We start from the raw sequence: 17,074 nt of genomic DNA, 5'->3' as shown, positions 1-17,074 counted from the left end.
GATCTGTTGAGGCAAGTTACCATGTTTTTTTTGTTGCGAATCAAATTTATTAGATGAATGCATTTTCATTGTAATTTATGCTTGGTTTCTTAGGTAAAAATAAAAAGGTTTTAATGCACATTTTTAGATCTGATGCACACCACCGTTTCAGTCCATTTTTTATGCATTATTTCAAAATCTTTATTACAATACATGGATGGAAACAGCTGATGAGTAAAAGCAACATTCACAACAGTTCTTTTTTATCACAATGCTGTTGTAATAAAAATTGATTGGCCAAGACATTTTTCAAAAGTCACGTAGTTTTACACTTAATTAGTCTACATTCAACTTTCAATCAGATAGGAATATTTGCTCAAAAAGAATTACACGTACTTTTGGCACATTAAGCTTTTAAGACAGACAGCGTAAAACTATGCATTGTTTGATTAGTGTTTGGCCTTTCAAGACAGGAAGTTTGCAATTGATGACTCTTTCTTTGTGGTTGCATTTAGTTTATTGTGAAAGATTCTGTGGAAGAGAACATCTTGAAGATTCAGAGGAAGAAGCAGGAGCTCGTGGACAAAGCTTTCAGTGTGAAATAGCCACATGACCTAAAACGGGCTCCGATAGAGGAGATCCAAACCCTCACGGAGATTTAGATATACTAAGATAACTTTACTGTTGTCTGTTCATTTCAGATGATTTGCTTTATTAAAGACAGGACTTTCTATTTTATATCAAGTTGTTCAGTTATGTTTTTTTCTTCAACTCGCATTACATACAAAAATGTCAGTTTAATCTAAGATGGTTATTTTTTATTACCATAAACACCATACAATTTTAATGTTCATGAGATTAAACTGGTTCTAATGACAGTAAATTAAGACTCATATTACTAGATCTTTATTTCAGATGTTGCAGGTTGGAGCAGAGCTACAGAGGTTATGAACTAGTTAACAACAGCTACAGGGTTACCAGCATTATAACAAGGTTTAGCAAAACCCTTGTGCCCCATCCCCGGTGCAGGGAGTGATTGCCCAATATGCAAGAGCAGAATGACATTGGTTCACACAATAAGAGTTGCTGATGTGTATCAGAGCCAGTATTAACAATGCAAGCGAGTTGGCAGCACACAGTGTGTATTGTAAACACAATATCATTGCAAAGGTGGTCATTAGATGATTAAGATTGAACATTGAGTGGTGTACAGTATATTTGACATTTACAAGGTTTGGTATTGTTTTGTTTGCTGTATGTTTCTCTTATTTTTTTTTTTCTTCAAATGTTTCTGATCTCCACAACCACACAAAAGGCATATAAGTTGTAGGCCCATAACATTTACATTATGGTATTTTAAATAATAATAAAAAAAGTAACAGTGTCTTCTTCAGTGAGATCAGAAACCATGACTGATTGGTTATGTTGTGTCTCCTCTGAAATTTAGACACATTGTCATCTAATAACGGTTGCAATCACCTTCTGTAAGAGGTCAAGTAGTTGAGCTGCACAGATGATATAAAAGGACTGGTATAAAAATTAGAGGATGTATTTTTATTTTATTTTATGTAATTTCGTGGCCTATACATACCCTAGTACAAAACTAGATCTGATTCTCTGTTTCTACGAGTCTCTCACTTCAAGAAAGAATCTAGCTTTTTCCCGATGTTATCAAAAGAGTCCACTCCCAAGTAGTCAGCTTGGCCCTGTTCCCACTTCTGTTTGCGCTCCTGAGACGACATCTGGGGTGGAGGGGGATGATGGGAAATGTGCATCTGAGCCACGTCAACCTGAGGATCACTCTTAAGGGAAAAAAGAAAAGCAAAATCACAAACAATAGAATTTTTATATGCATTTATGGTTAGAAAAAATCACCTTATTTTATTAATAGTGCAATATGTGAACCATGTCAGTTGATGGAAAGTCATTCAGGAAGAGATTTTTACCCAACACAACAGCATTTCTAACAATAGTTGTGTCCGTGTAGGCTGCAATATCCCATGTGACATGTGAAATGTATTCAGTTAAATGAAATCTCATGAACGAAGCCCAAAACCACAGCAAGTGTTTTATAAAATCCTCTTAGGTCCACATTTGAAGTGAATTTACAGCAGAATTATGTCTCTCGGCATTTCCCAATTAGTGAACATTTTCCCATCTTTTTACCAACTTGCTAAAATTAGGAAGTCCCACCTCTAAACCTAAACTGTAACAGTTAGAGCATAAAGAGGCTGAAAACAGCGATCATGGTTTGAAAAACTGATATTTCAGAGAGCGATCTACTTGCATCACCTCACCTTCCCAAATTTACCCAGGATACACAATCCACCAGAGCAGAGCCTAAACGAGTCAAGCTGTGGTCTTAGTCTTATCAAGTTTTCTTTATAAAGACGACTACTTCACACTTCATACAGTAAATGCCCCAGTAATACAGTACATGGCACTTCTTACCACAGAACTCAGAGCATATGATTTTAAAATGAGAAATAAAAATTGAATTCAGAAATTAGATTACTTCATTATTTCTCTCTTCAGCTAAACAGAAGTGAACTTCATGTAAATATTTAGAAGTTTGTCAATTAAGGAAAACATTTATTAAACCTGTTTACTTCTCAATGCACACATGTAATTCAGCTCTTCTGATGCAAATCAAGAGAAAATGCAGCAGCAGCGCTTCAGAACAAACTAAGGCAGCCAAACCTGAGCCTGCTGAGGGGTGTTTGGATGAATATGTAAATATATATACACTGCGCGCTTTCCTCTCAACAACAAAAACACCAAAAACTGACAGTGGTGAGAAGGCAGCAGTTTAAAACACTTCTCATTACAGAGATGTGGATTTTTGCACCGCTCTGTAACGTTAGTGCAGTACTCCAGTAAAGTCACATTTATTAAGTACTTTATACAACAGATAGCCTTAAATCAAGGAGCTTTACAGTATTAAACATGAAAATCAGTGTCGCTTTCATTTAGAATTACAACTTGATTTTCAAATGCCAGAATCCTTTTATTTGTCATGAAAAAGCATTTCAAAGTTTGTTTGGTTTGCAGAGACTTATCTAGCTCGGGACGGTTTTGATTCTCATAACCCTAGAAGGTATTTTAAGAGAGATTATGCTGTGAATATTAGTTTAATAAACCAAAAAACAAAACTTTGTCTTATCACTTAACCATTATTTTGCTCTTTATCCATAAGACTCACAAAAATGCATTTTAGGTAATTAAATGTTGAGTTTCTCTGCCATCTCATTTTGTGTGCATAATAGATTTGTATAAATTAACTGTATAACTGCAATTACATATGTCTTTCAAAAGCAGAAGTGACTACCTTCATTTGTTAGAATATGCATAACCATTTTAACAAATTGCAAAAGCTGAATCAATAAATGTCTACTGATTAATCAGCTAAATATCGATGATTAGTTGATAAATCATTCTAATAATCGTTAAATTAGATTGTCAAAATTAGTTTGTTGTAGCCCTAATAAAAAAATAAATAAAATTGACAGCATGCAATGGACCCTTTTTCATGTGACCGCACTTTTGTTTTGCATTATTAGTGCATGCCATTTAAAATGCAAAATAAACTGTTTGATAAGTTATTGACCTCCTACTATAAAATTCAAATAAAATTCCTTAAATTTTTTTCCTTATTACATATCCAATTTGACTCAGAGTAACAAATAAATTCTAATGGAAAAACTGGCCAAACACTGCCTATATGATCATCGTGCCACTGCTGCTTACCTCTGTGCATCCGGAATAGAAAGGCTGTTCACCGTATTCCTCCTTCATGAGGGGCAATACTGAAGAAGAGAAAAGCTCCCACCATTGCAGCAAGAAGTTGGGGTGCATGTCAGAAGCATCCTGGGACTGTCCCTTTAATGTTTTGCTTGTGGTGTCATAACTGTTATCCCACGGTTTGACTTTGCCAAGGAAATGAACTACCTTGGCATCACGGCCGTATCTAAGAGAACAAGGAATGATCAGACTGTTGTTGCCAAAATTACACGGATTTAGAAATCCCCAACACTTGCCAACCAGGATGTGCTAAAAGGCACCTGCCAATAATAATACTACAATCATATACAATGCACTCGGTTCAACACACAAATTTAAAATAAATTAATTCTGCCTCCTACAACCATCCAGATTTAATAAAGCAGAGGATAGTCACAGGAATATTATATAAAGATATTTGTCAGTTTGTAGCATTCAGATGCAAAATGTACATATAAATTCGATCCTAATGAGAGCTTGACTAACCAGAGAACAGTACGTGTTGCTCATGGAAAAAAGATCATGTAACAAACTATTCAAAATTACATTTAGTCTCTGTGTAAAGACCCTAAAATAGCCCCACTATTTTTGGAGAGCAGTATGTATTTGGAGGAAGTTGAAGTGCGAGGCCAGGAACAGAAAGGATTTCTGGTGCTGGATTCTGATCGTTACAATGTTGTTGTGTGATTGAGCTTTTAATTTGACCTGGGCACTCTTCATGCAAAACTACAAATACGATAACACCAAGGCTCATATGAAAGGAACAGCCACTTCCAAACATCTTTGAGGATGTAAAATCTCACTCACTGCTTGAATGCTGGGAGATAGGTGTAGATGGCAATACTGCTGAGGTTGTAGATGAAAGGAAGGTGTTTTGAAATGTCTGCTGTTGCCCAGTTGCTGAAGAAGCTGTTGAGAACGCCCTGATCCCCACCTGAGGAAAACAAGTCAAAACAAAGCAGATGTTTCAGTTGCTTCACTGTGATTTGAAAAATATTTACAAGAGATCTGTAATCTTCCTTAAATAGATGAAGCAATGAGCAGTTATGCAAACTCAGCCTTTGAGGGGTTGGGAACATGTAAGATTGCTTCAGGAGACTCTTTCTTGGCTGTTTGCTTAACCTTGACCCTTGCTTTCTCAAAAGGTATGCATGCAAAGAAAACTAACCTCAGTCTAGTTGACCTAAGGTTATCAGTGAACAAGAGACTCATGTTACATATGAAAAGCACATGACGTCCTATACATGACAAACCTATGACTGAGAACAGTTATATATAGTTCTAGTTCAATCAAACATGAATATTTGGTCATTAATTATGGATTCCTCATGTCATTCCATTCCCATAAGTTTTTTTATTATCGAAACCCAAAATATATTTTCCATGAAAGATTTCTGTACCACTTAAAGTCCATCATGTAACCAAAGCTTCTTAAGTGTGAATAAAAATTAAGTAAATTATAAAATGCAAGACAAAAATGAGTAAATGACTATACATTTGAGTGAAAGCCAGATATTTTTAGACATTCAGAAATAAGCCATAGGCTGTATAGCATGGTGACTGGGACTAATCGATCACATAACAAGAACCCTCAATGTTGTGCTATATAAATAGAAAGATAAAACATGAGGCAAGTGTTTTTTTTTTTTTTACTCAGAGTGATACTGAGATGAAACAGAAATACAACTGCCTCAAAGACCTTTAAAACAGAGGCCTACTGATAACCTCTGAGGCTTAATTCTTTGTTCAAGATTAGGTCTCTAACTAATAAGCAAACCACAGAAGAAGAGTCCTTTTTAACAATAATTTGGGTTAGACATCAAAGCACAGAGTCTCTTAATACATAATTGGTCATAAAAATGGACTGGAATTGAACATGCACTTACACTTAAATGTAATCAGGTATATATAAATGACAGTTCCAGTACAGTACAAGCAAACGGGTTCACAAGGGTTTAGCAGTTTACTTCATCCTACACCGAGCCTAGGAATAACTCCCTCAGGTGCACCCCAAAATGACAGTAATCACAGAGCCACCTTGTGTTCTACTTACATGCCTGATAAAGAACTTACTCATGGCTCTAGCAAGTTTACGCAACTCTTTCACAAGCCAGGGTTAAAATATCTTAGTCGAATGAATTCCACAGTATGTGGTTAAACTTCTTTTCCAAAACGTTGTGCAATGCAGTTATGCAACCCTCCGTTAAAGTATGGAAATGTTAAAACACCCCTTATTGCTTCTTCAATTTAACACTAAAGAAGTGTCACTTGCCATCAAAGCTGCCATCCTCTGAACAGGTGGTGAGAAGCTTCCCATAAGTTTCGTTGGAGGGACGGAAGACGAACACACCAGAGTTGAAGCAATCAGGCCAGCCGGGATCTGGTGCAGCAGAGAGCTCCTCCCGCTCAAATAACTCATCTATGTTAGACAAAACCTAGAGAGAAGAGGGAAGGCCAATAAAAGACCCTCAAAGACATAATGAAAACTCTGAGACAGCACTCACTAGAGTATCTGCATCCATAAACACGCATTTGGAGTATTCTGTAAGAGTCCAGCAGTGGAGTTTGGTGAAGGTGACACCCAGGTCAGGTCTCTTCATCATGGCCAAGTGTGCAGCATCCCCACTGTCCAGCACATCCACCAGCCTGACCTCATCATAGACCTTACGAAGCACTGCTCTGTAACGTAGCATCAGAGCACAATGTGAGACCGGATAATCTTTGAAAACCAACTAATTTACTTAAGCTGTGCAACAAAAGACAGCAAGCACTACACCTGGAGGGTTCTGAGACATGGGGGCCAATCAGGGCCACTAGTTTCCTCGATGTGTTGTGGTTCCTCAAGGACTTTCCAAGTACCATTGCTCCTTTGGCATAGTTGTCAGTTGTGGCGAGGGTGACAAAAGCCTGGTCTACATTAACACACATAAAAACACAACATCATCATCACCTACTTGTATGCATTCTAATTTAAGTAATAGCTTTATATTTTTAAGAGTGCAGCCATTTTTTTTTTTTACGTGCACATTCATTTATTTTAACTATATAGAAAACGTTCACGCTGCTAAATGTTGCAACTAGTGTTTGTCATTTTAATTGGTCACAAATCACAAGCATGCGTGTTTATGGTGTAAAAAGTCTGACTGTAAAAGCTGCAGTTCCTAAGTTTTGCCTCCGTGTCATCCATGTTTGCCATCTATGTTTAAAAACCTGGAATAGCAGTTCCTTGTGGAGTTATATTCCGTTCGTTGGTCGTGATTCAGCGGATGAATCTGTTTTGAGGTGAATGTGTAGCTGTCAGTCATCGTGGTGTGGATATTCACTGAACTTAGCAATCACAGATTCTAGCCTACGTCTTATGACCCAAATAAGAATTTTTAATCACCTGAACAAGTCTGCCAAGCTTTGTTCTGACCAACAGAGGAAAAAAAGCATTACAATAAATCGCGCTACCAATGGTGATTAAGTGTAGCGAACGATTAGCTCATATCACATCAAACCCTGCAAATTATTATTATACTTTATTCTCAAATCATTAATGTTAACAACATCAGCATTACGTGACTGAGTATAGTGTGTATTAGTGTTGTCAATTGACCCAGTACTTCTCTACCAAGTCGGTACATAAAAAAAAAAAAAAAAAAAAAATTTAAGTACCGGTGGTACCAAGTACCAGGTCAACCCAGTTCTTGGTGCACTATCCGAAAGATGCACAGATGCGCTCTCTTCATAAAGCACTTTAGACATGGCGACCGCAAAATGAGGAAATGCATCAAACTTTTTTTTTCCGAAAAGCTTTGACATCGTTGAATAAACATGAGCACTGCACATGTCAAAGTCGAAACCTTTTATTTCTAAAGAAAACCGACTGGCTTCAAAGAATGATGGATATCATTTTCATTTAATCTTGCCTGTAATGCCTGAACAGCGTTTGGGAGCACAGGCTCAGCACTTCCATTTGATTACAGCCACTACCGGGAAACCTCTCAGTCTTGCCACCAAATTTTCAATGGAAGCTGCTAAAAGCAGGTTGATTTGTTGTTAAAAAGTTGTGAAACAACGTTGCGATGTCATTGCATGATGACGTCATTGCATAGTCATTACACAAAACAGCATTTTCACGTAGGCTACATGAGTTCACTGGAATCTCAGCAAAAAAATATTTTATTAGTTCATAGTTAGTATAAAAATTATATAAACATAACATTTTAATTTGTGAAAGTAACATCTTTATGATCGGATTTTTTACATTTAAATTATTAAAGTTATTTTATGCATTTTCATATTAATTAGTAAAACTGCACATTCTGAACAATTTTAAGCAGTGTATTGGTAGTTAGTTTGCGTGCTACACAAAAGTCTGTGAAAAATAGGACACAATGTACTGTTAATCTGAAGGAACTAACTTAACTGAACAATTATATATACACACAAGCTAATAACATGCTGTATCATGAATGTGCATTTATTATTGAGCAAGAAACTAGTAACTTCATGCACATTGTCTGTGATGTTTGTACCATTAGGCACCTTCCTCCAGCTCTCTCCAGGTCGATGTGCTCCTTGTTTGGTTAGCGGTTCAATCCTTTCCTCTGTGTAATTTAGATGAAAATATGCTTCTTTTATCATTTGAGTTATTTTACAAAAGTTTGTAAAAGTTGCCAAGCATGAGCATAAGAGCGGCTAACGCTAATATGAGCATCAGAATTAAGTTCCTTTATTAACTAATTTTCCTATAACATTTATAAGGGTAAAAACAGGAGGAAATGATGATACTTACTACTTCACAATTAATTTAAAAGCTTCTGTTGTGTAAAGTTAAAATATGCATGTTAGAGAACGTACAAATGGTTAACACTGTTTGTGTCATCAGTCAGAAAAGCGGTTCTGGGCTTTTTTTTATTTTCTTATTTTATAAGGGCATTTGAATGTTTTTGTTTGGCTTTTTTACAGAGAACCGTTGACTTTCACTGGTATTGTTACCGAATACTGAAATTTTGGTACTGTGACAACACTAGGTGTATTAGCATAATCTCTAATTGTCACATCATTTTTTAAACAATAATATGGCCCTATAAAGTTTTCTTATTATTTTTTCCTGGTAATCAGATGTAGGCATAAAATATAAAATGACTTAATTTATCCTAATCAAATGAAAATTAAACCCTTTTATTTTTTGGCAAAACAAAGTGCTGCATAATAGAAAAAATATGATGATTCCTTTCAAAATAAAGATTTATATGTATTAGCAATAGTAGCATTGAGTCTTAAGGCTGCTAAATAGTAATGTATTCTGACGCTTCTTAACGTTAAACTAAACTTTTATTTTGATTGTTGCAGAAATCATGACACCTTATGCGTGATATCAAATGCTTCCGCAGATTTATAGTATTCTTATAGCATTTCATTGAGCATTGCGAATCACACTTGTTGCTTTGTTCTTCGTTTTCATCAACAGTATCTCTGCCATAAGCAGTGAATGAGTGACAGGCTTTCTGTTTTAACATCACACAAGGGTAATGAGGGTGAAATCTAGTGGAGAATAGTTATAAGATTCACGTTAATCAGATCTTATTTTAAATGTTTGCTGAAATAAATACCGGAAAAGATGGATTCGCGGTTTTTGAGAATCAATATCGAAGCCATTTAAAAAAATAAAAAAAATAAAATAATATATATAAACAAAAAATGGGTAACTTTTAACAGGGTTCCCACGCATTGATTAACTTTTAAATTTAAGGACTTTCCAGGTCCGATACACTCAAATTCAAGGACTTAAATGTGGGGACACATTTCAAGTGAGAGCAAGGTTACATCATGTTAAATACATTGGAGTTTCAGGTGTCAAACACAACGATGCATAAAAAAAAAAAAAAAGCACTTTTTTTTTGCATTAATTTTTGGCCATATGACAGATCTGAGATTCTATTCGTTTCATTTCTGTTTTGCATAAAACTGAAGAATATTTGGTACATCCTATGCTGTATTCTAAAATGATCTGATATTAACTATTGCATGGATTTTATTGAGAAGAGCTTAGGCTCATGTAACCAGAAGTTTTTCTTGCATCATGGATTTACATTATCTTAACAAGCATAGCAATTCAACATTAATTTCCAGGTGTGTCTGTGAAACAGAAGTACCATTCTAGAAGTTTTGTGCACGCATGAACGCCATGTAGCCTCATCATATTTTGGTTTTCCAAAAAGAGCACAGTGGGTGTGGGCAGGGCGGGGGCTGGTTGGTTGCTGGTTAAAGTATTGCCCAAAGTATGCCCAATGACCATATCCCAATAAACCTGAAAATGACATTTACATACCTAAAATACATATTTTACAGTCACTGTTATGCATATTGATAATAAACACAGTGAAAAAGCTTGCTACCAGTGGCCCTCCTTCACAAAACTTAACATCTAGCACAGTTTTATCATAGGCAGAATGCAAAAATATTGAAATACAAGCATTTTAGTCAAATTTAAATTAAGCAACATTTCAAACTAGGGCTGTGCAAAAAAAAAAAAAAAGATTTTTCATGCTCATCTTGTCAGCAAAAGGCAGTCCTGTAATTAGTATTATATCTCCAGCACGTGCGTTCAGATCAGGGTTGCTAGGTTTTCACAACAAAGCCTGCCAAGTTGCTTCTCAAAACTAGTCCAAAACTAGCACAATGCATTTCCAGGGGGTTCCCCGATACAAACTGCAACCCAGGGATAAAATACACGTTTTTTGGCAGGGTTGCTTTGGTAAAAATCTTATTTTATGTCCACACAAAATCCAGATCTTTTTTTTCAAAATCCAGATCTTTTTTTTTTCCCCCGATCTTATTTTTCCCCTCATCTCAAGAAATATCTGCGTCCACATGCAACCAAAAAACGATGTAGTATACATGCCAGACCTGCATGTGGCGCTGTAATTCTGCCACAGAGATACACAAAAAAAACAGAGAAGACAAGGACTATGCGCTTTCCTGCTATCTGTGCCTCAGACATGTAGCTCTGCACTTCCAGTGCTGAACGGGTGCAGGTGTCCTGCGCACAGATTTCGAAATACTTCCACACAAATAACATGATCGCGAATGATTACAATGTAGCCTGTGCACGTGGGCGTACTTCCGAAAAAAACGTCCGGTTCAGATTTATGGCCGGTCAACTGGTGCATCGCTAACTGGGACTGATTATTGTATGCAGAGCCCAATGTGTTCGGGTTAAATAATTTTTTATGAATTGCTAAGGTTTGCATATGGCGGTGTGTTCATAAATGACAGCCTTCCTAAAAATATATACAATACCTAAAATAAGAAATATCCCAATATATCTCCTTGCTTACAGAATCGCAATGTATCGCAATATATCGTATCGCAACCCAGGTATCGTGATGCGTATCATATAAGCAGATTACTGGCAATACACAGCCCTAATATTGTAGTCATCAAGTACACAAACTCTTTCCGCTGCGGCTGTCTGTCATCCTCCTTTCAGCAATCAGACTGAATGGAGTTTACTACAATCAAAACAGTGAAACTCTCTTCAAGAGTGCACAGTAACTGAGGCTTAAAACTGTTCAAAGAAAAGGCTCATTAAACTAATGCACAGATTTAATACACTATTCATCAATATCTCTTCCCTTTGTACTAGTGATGTCTGGTCCACAAATAAATCGTTCGATTTAACCAGTTGAAATGGTTCACCAAATCGGACTGAATCATTTGAAATCGTTTGGTTAACACTCCCTCGAAATAAACCAACATCCAGGAGTAATTCATTTACTCAAACAGTCCACTGACAGAACTGCTGTGAAGAGAGAACTGAAGATGAACACGAGCCGAGCAGCTTGTGTGATGTACTAACTGTTCTACGTAGACTCAGAGAGCTGCGCATACTGCACACTGTGACTCAGTGTTGTTTCAAGAAGGGTGAGAGTTGTGAAAAAAACAGAGAGGGGGGTAAAATCTTTTTTCTTATTAACTCATGAAGCAGTCTAATGCAATATTTTTACTCTAATAGCTTATCTTGCCCCACACATATGAACTGTGATCATGCACAATAAAAAAACAACATGCTAGAATTAAACGCCTCATTCGCGCCGTAGGACCTCTACATTGGCTAAACATTGAAATCACTCGCGGCAGAAGCTCAAGAGTGAGTGAGTAATCAAAAAACCTTTGCTTTAGCCTCAATTGAGTGAAACACCGTATGTGTAACTTCGGCCATTCTCAGGGGTGTGACTGGGACACTAACTCTGCTTGTCATCATAGAAACAGATAATCAGATTGTGATGTTTATTCTAGGGATGGCCGTTTTCCACAAATATCACATTCGAATATTTGAGCTCACAAAAAAACGAATATTTGAATATTTATTTAAATTAAGTTTAAAGATACAGACGTTATTTTTCAGAAACATTTATTGTTTCCGTCATTTTTAAAAAGCTTACACACCATAAGCTTGAACATTACACGCTTTGTAGCTGAAAACCTTTAACAATGCGTGCAAACAAACAAAAGTACAGATTTAAAAAAAAAAAAGTGAACAAAGAAAACACTTAAAGCAGCCTGCAGCAATTAGGCTATTGTAGAACGTAGCCTACACTTAACTTTGAAACTTTCAGCAAATCCTTTTTGCTTTTTTTCTATTGTTTTACATGTTCTTGTTAAGAAATACGGGCATGTAAACATGATCGGGGGAAAGTCGGCTCCTTAGTCTGTTAACAATAATGCCGGCCACAGAGAAAACGCACTCTGACAGCACAGACGTTGGCGGGACTCACAAATAACGGTGTACAAAGTGAATACGTTTTGTGAAGTGCTTCATGTTTTCGTTTCAACACTGAATGGGATCCTCATCTGGTGGAATACATGGCTCCAGCACAAACTGTTCCCACTCGTCATGGCTGGACTCTCTGTAATCATCGCTGAAGATCTGGCTCAGCCTTTTCCGACGAGTGGGCATCCTTTTCATCGTTGGTGGTGGCGGCTGCATCCGCACCACTCACATTTTCCTACTTCTCTCATGTTTTCATCGAGAAACCGGAGATGTTTGTGCCGACGGTCTAGGGCAGACGCAAGAAGAGGAGTTTTCACTGCATTCTCCAAGTTAGTGGTGTTTATTCTTTGCTTGAGAGATGCCGCAACAATGTTCTTCAATTCAGTCACATTCTGTGTTTCTCCACGGCATATTTGAAGTACTGTAGAAGACCGCAGTTCTTAGGGGCCGTTCACATACTGGCTGTAGGCACGCACGCAGTATGCGCGCTCATAATGGAGGCGACGCGGTCGGGATGCGCACGCGGTTCGATGTGCCCGTTCTTTTCAGGCGCATCCGCATCTAGTTAAAAACATCAACTTTTCAGAATGCCGCAAGCACGCCGCAGGTCATGTGACAAGAACTAACCAATCAGCTTCAACCTTTCCCATAACCACGTTGAAAGCTCAGCCAAGATGAAAGAACAGCTGATCATAGCTGTATATGGATTGCCATTGTATATGTGAATGGCCCCTTACTCATTCATTAAGTATTTTTTGCTTGCATACATATTCAAATATGCCGTGGAGAATCACAGAAAGTGTATAGAAACCAAATTAGGTTTTATTGTGAATTTTTTCACAGCACCAGAGAGTCTCAGAGACTAAATAATGATTGGCCAAAAAGTTGCTAGATTTGTCGCTAGTGGCTTTTTTGGAAAAAAGTCGCTAAATCTAGCAACAAAGTCGCCAAGTTGGCAACTCTACTACCCAGCGGACCGGCTTCAAGTTCAACTGTCTCGTAAGTGTTGATAGGCTATTACTCATGAGGTGTAACCAATCAGATAGTGCCATGGGCGAGACATAACACTACATGGCAGCCAAAGTAGCGCATTTTAAAATAAAATTTACTTTAATCAAACCACGGATCCGTGATAAGTTCTGTGATCCGTCTCGCCACTAGTGTAGTAGCACTGATCACTTTTTTTTGTCCCCACCGAGGATAAAAATAATTAAGCAGAGGCAAGGATACATTGACCAGAAAGCGGGAAATCCCACGCATCCCCCCCGGCAAATCGCACCCTGGTTTCAAGCTCATCATTCTGAGCATTAGATGCACACAAGCGCTCTGAGACGCTCTGTATTTGCACCTTTAGTATTTTAATAGTTTTCTGTGCAATCAAATATTATTAATATTCTTTCTTGAATATTAGTTTTGTCCTATTTATCTAGATTTTATAAAATTATTGTGCACCCGAAAAAAAACTGTGCTGGTATCGGATCGGTATCAGCAGATACTCAAATTTCAGTATTGGATTGGTTCTGAAAAAAAATTTATCCTAATTGCAGATCATGTCAATGGTTTGATTGAAATGGTCAATGGCCATTTGAAAGATAGGTGGCGATAATGCACTTACAAATCTGCTGCGATCTGCTGTAAAGCAAGAAGATAACGACCTGAACGCACTCAAAACATTTCGGACATTGCTGTAAAAAGTTATATAAATTAGGGCTGGGTATCGATTCAGATGTCCCGATTTGATTTAGATTCACAAGCTCTTGATTCGATTTGGTTTGATTCTCTATGTTTTTTTTTATTATTATTACATTGTGCATATAGCTTTAATACAAATGCTATTGAAATTTCTAGAAAATGAAGCGTAAACATCAGTATACAAATAGTGAATTCATAAAAGAATTAAGATCCAACGGCCTGTATTTTAAACCTTTATATAAATAAGCCCTATTCGGACAGGACTAGTTTTTCTAAACTACGTTTGAGTTTCGACTCTTACCACCTGACGTCTGCAATTTCCATGTACCAATTCGTACGGGACTACATCTCCATGTTTATTACAGGAGGGTCTGGAGGTGGGAGGGTCTGTTTTGTGCATCTGGGCATCACAGAGATCATGCGCTCGGTATACGTGCATTGCATATTGTCATTCGGATTGACTACCATTCGAATTATTACACAATAAATACTAAATGGCTAGTATAGCAAAACCATGTTAATGTGTTTCTTTAGTATAGTTAAACTTTTCCTTTTTTTGTAGTAGTAGTAGGCTAAACCCATGTTTAAATGTTTATAAAGGTACATCTGTAATTAAAACATTATGTAACTGAGTGCATAAATGAATGTGAGAAATCTTACCTGATGCTGATATTACAATAGCCAGTATTAATGGTTTACGTCAGGGATAGGCAACTCCGGGTCTGGAGGGCCACTATCCTGCAGAGTTTATCTTCAGCCCTCATAAAAACTCACCTGCCTGTATCTATCTAGTAATCCCGAAAACACTGATTGCCTTGTTCAGGTGTGTTTAATTATGGTTTGAGCTAAACTCTGCAGGACCGTGGCCCTCGATGACTGGAGTTGCCTATATTATTATTTCTTTGCCAGAAAGCAAATATACCAAACATGCACGCGGTAAGAGCAGCTACGGTAATACGCGTTGGCCAAAACACATGAGGAAACGCGTTGTGAAATAAAATATCACCAGCAATCACAGACATTCGCATTCAGACGGGATTCGTTTTCTCAGAGGATCACGGCGTTTGCTGAAAAACAGAAGGTAATTTGCTCTGGAATTAGTACGGAGGTTGTGTGAGAAAAACACAGAGGTGGCATATTCGGACAGGATTAAAATCACCAAGTACGTCTGTGAAACACAAATTTCTCTAACGAACCCCTGTAAAACTAGTCCCGTCCGAATAGGGCTATAGTGTCCTTTTTTTAACAAAAATAGGGCTATATAAAATGTCCCCGCTTGTGTAAACTGTGTTGCACCATCCGCCATTCATTCACTCCCGAAATTATGCCACTTTTACACGTCAAATGCTTCCACGGATTTGTAGTTTTACTATAGAATTTTACAGAGTATTACAAATCACGCTTTGGTCTTGGTTCTTGTCAGCAGTATCTCTGCCATAAGCACTGAATGAGTGGCAGGCTTTCTGTTGTGACATTGCGCAAGGTAAATAAGAGGGTAACATTTAGCGGAGAAGACTAATGAAAAGATTCACATTAAGCAGATCTTCTTTTAAATGTTTGCTGAAATAAATACTAGAAAAGATCGATTCACGGCTTTTGAGAATTTATATCAAAACGAATTTATTGAAAAATTTACTTTTTTTTTGTGCCCAGGCCTAATACTGTTCAGTTTCTTGCACAGACCGATGGGTCTGTGTCTTTTCACACATCCATGTATCATCACAAGCCACAGGGTTTAATTTGGTTTTGTTGGTGTATGGTTTTTTTTTGACTCCCAAAGCCATGATTCCCATCCACTTCCATTATATGATTGACAGACTGCAACGATTTCGGTTACAAATCTTCGTTTGTTTTCTACTAATGAAATAAAGTCACCTACATCTTGGATGCCCTGGGGGTAAGCAGATAAACTATCACTTTAAAGAAGAAAAATATATCTGGTCAGTTTCTGTCAGAAAATGTAACTAACATTTGTCATATAAAATAAGACGACACGCTCTACGCTTTGATCGAGGAAAAATAAATACATTTTATACATAAATATACATTAAATACAAAATACAATTAATTTATTTTTGTAGGTACTTGTTTATTTGCCTCTAAACGTGGATAATATTATTATTATTATTATTATTATTATTAATAATAATAATAATAATAATAATAATAATAATAATAATAATAATAATAATAAGTATAACGGTTACGTGCTGTTACTTTTGTGTGCGATCGACAATTTGTTGATATTTGCGTTAACCGATGCACTAGTAACGTTACATGTGAGAGAAACTGGTCACAATACATCAGAGCAAGATAAACTGCTGTATTCTCCGTGACAGACTCAAACTCTGCACCGCCGAGCTCAACTCTTACCGAGATCGGGGTGACACTAATGGCAGCTCTTCCTTCATGACAGGCCAGTGCAAGCTACCGTAAACGCTGACTGAGCACCAAACTGCGTACGAGAGGCAAACAGGCCCTTCACGCAATAGACCAAGCGCTAAACTGTGTAAGTTATATCGTTAACTATTAGAGGACAACACAGTCTACCCTAGTCCGAAACTAAATTTCAGCTCGGATATCCAGCAAGTCATGCGACCTCGGAGGTAGCGCGTGCTATAGGCTGTAACTATGCTAAGGTTACTTGCGCAAAAACAACTGCCATTTACATCATTTACAGGAACAGGCGATATAAAACGGTTCAAAACGTTGCCTACCTGCCATAGCTCACGTAATTGCAGGACCAAACCGGATACAGGACTGCTAGAGAAGCAGTATGTAGTCTGTCTGAGGATTTATACCAGTGACAGGACTTTCGTGGTCACATGACCTCTGACAACAGACACGCCCCCCTCACTT

At 37.3% G+C, this 17,074-nt stretch overlaps 1 protein-coding gene across 2 annotated transcripts; it reads right to left on the bottom strand.

The window, feature by feature from the left end:
• Positions 1-869: 869 nt before the first annotated feature.
• LOC128028866 (glycogenin-1-like) lies at positions 870-17,060 on the bottom strand. Of its 2 annotated transcripts, none has more exons than XM_052616195.1 (7): positions 16,933-17,060; positions 6,536-6,671; positions 6,264-6,438; positions 6,032-6,194; positions 4,567-4,693; positions 3,727-3,946; positions 870-1,781 (listed from the first exon to the last, which is right to left on the bottom strand). In XM_052616195.1, exons 1-7 carry the CDS (start codon positions 16,937-16,939, stop codon positions 1,614-1,616), a joined length of 996 nt encoding a protein of 331 aa, XP_052472155.1. In that variant the 5' UTR covers positions 16,940-17,060; the 3' UTR covers positions 870-1,613. The 2 variants fall into 2 exon arrangements, with proteins under 2 accessions (XP_052472155.1, XP_052472148.1); XM_052616188.1 differs by lacking the exon at positions 16,933-17,060 and adding an exon at positions 8,280-8,403.
• Between the last annotated feature and the right edge of the window lie 14 nt (positions 17,061-17,074).

This window comes from Carassius gibelio, chromosome A2, assembly GCF_023724105.1.
Source record: "Carassius gibelio isolate Cgi1373 ecotype wild population from Czech Republic chromosome A2, carGib1.2-hapl.c, whole genome shotgun sequence".
Classification (NCBI taxonomy): Eukaryota; Metazoa; Chordata; class Actinopteri; order Cypriniformes; family Cyprinidae; genus Carassius; species Carassius gibelio.
The sequence above is the reverse complement of the archived record's forward strand: the minus strand, read 5'-3'. Positions and strand labels throughout refer to the sequence as shown.

Coding starts and splice junctions, on each gene's coding strand:
- LOC128028866 (XM_052616188.1), bottom strand. CDS start 8,388: ATGATAAAAGAAGCATATTTTCATCTAAATTACACAGAGGAAAGGATT. Junction 6,195..6,263: donor TTATGGATGCAGATACTCTA/GTGAGTGCTGTC, acceptor TCTTCTCTCTAG/GTTTTGTCTAACATAGATGA. Junction 4,694..6,031: donor AGAGGATGGCAGCTTTGATG/GCAAGTGACACT, acceptor TGTTTTCCTCAG/GTGGGGATCAGGGCGTTCTC.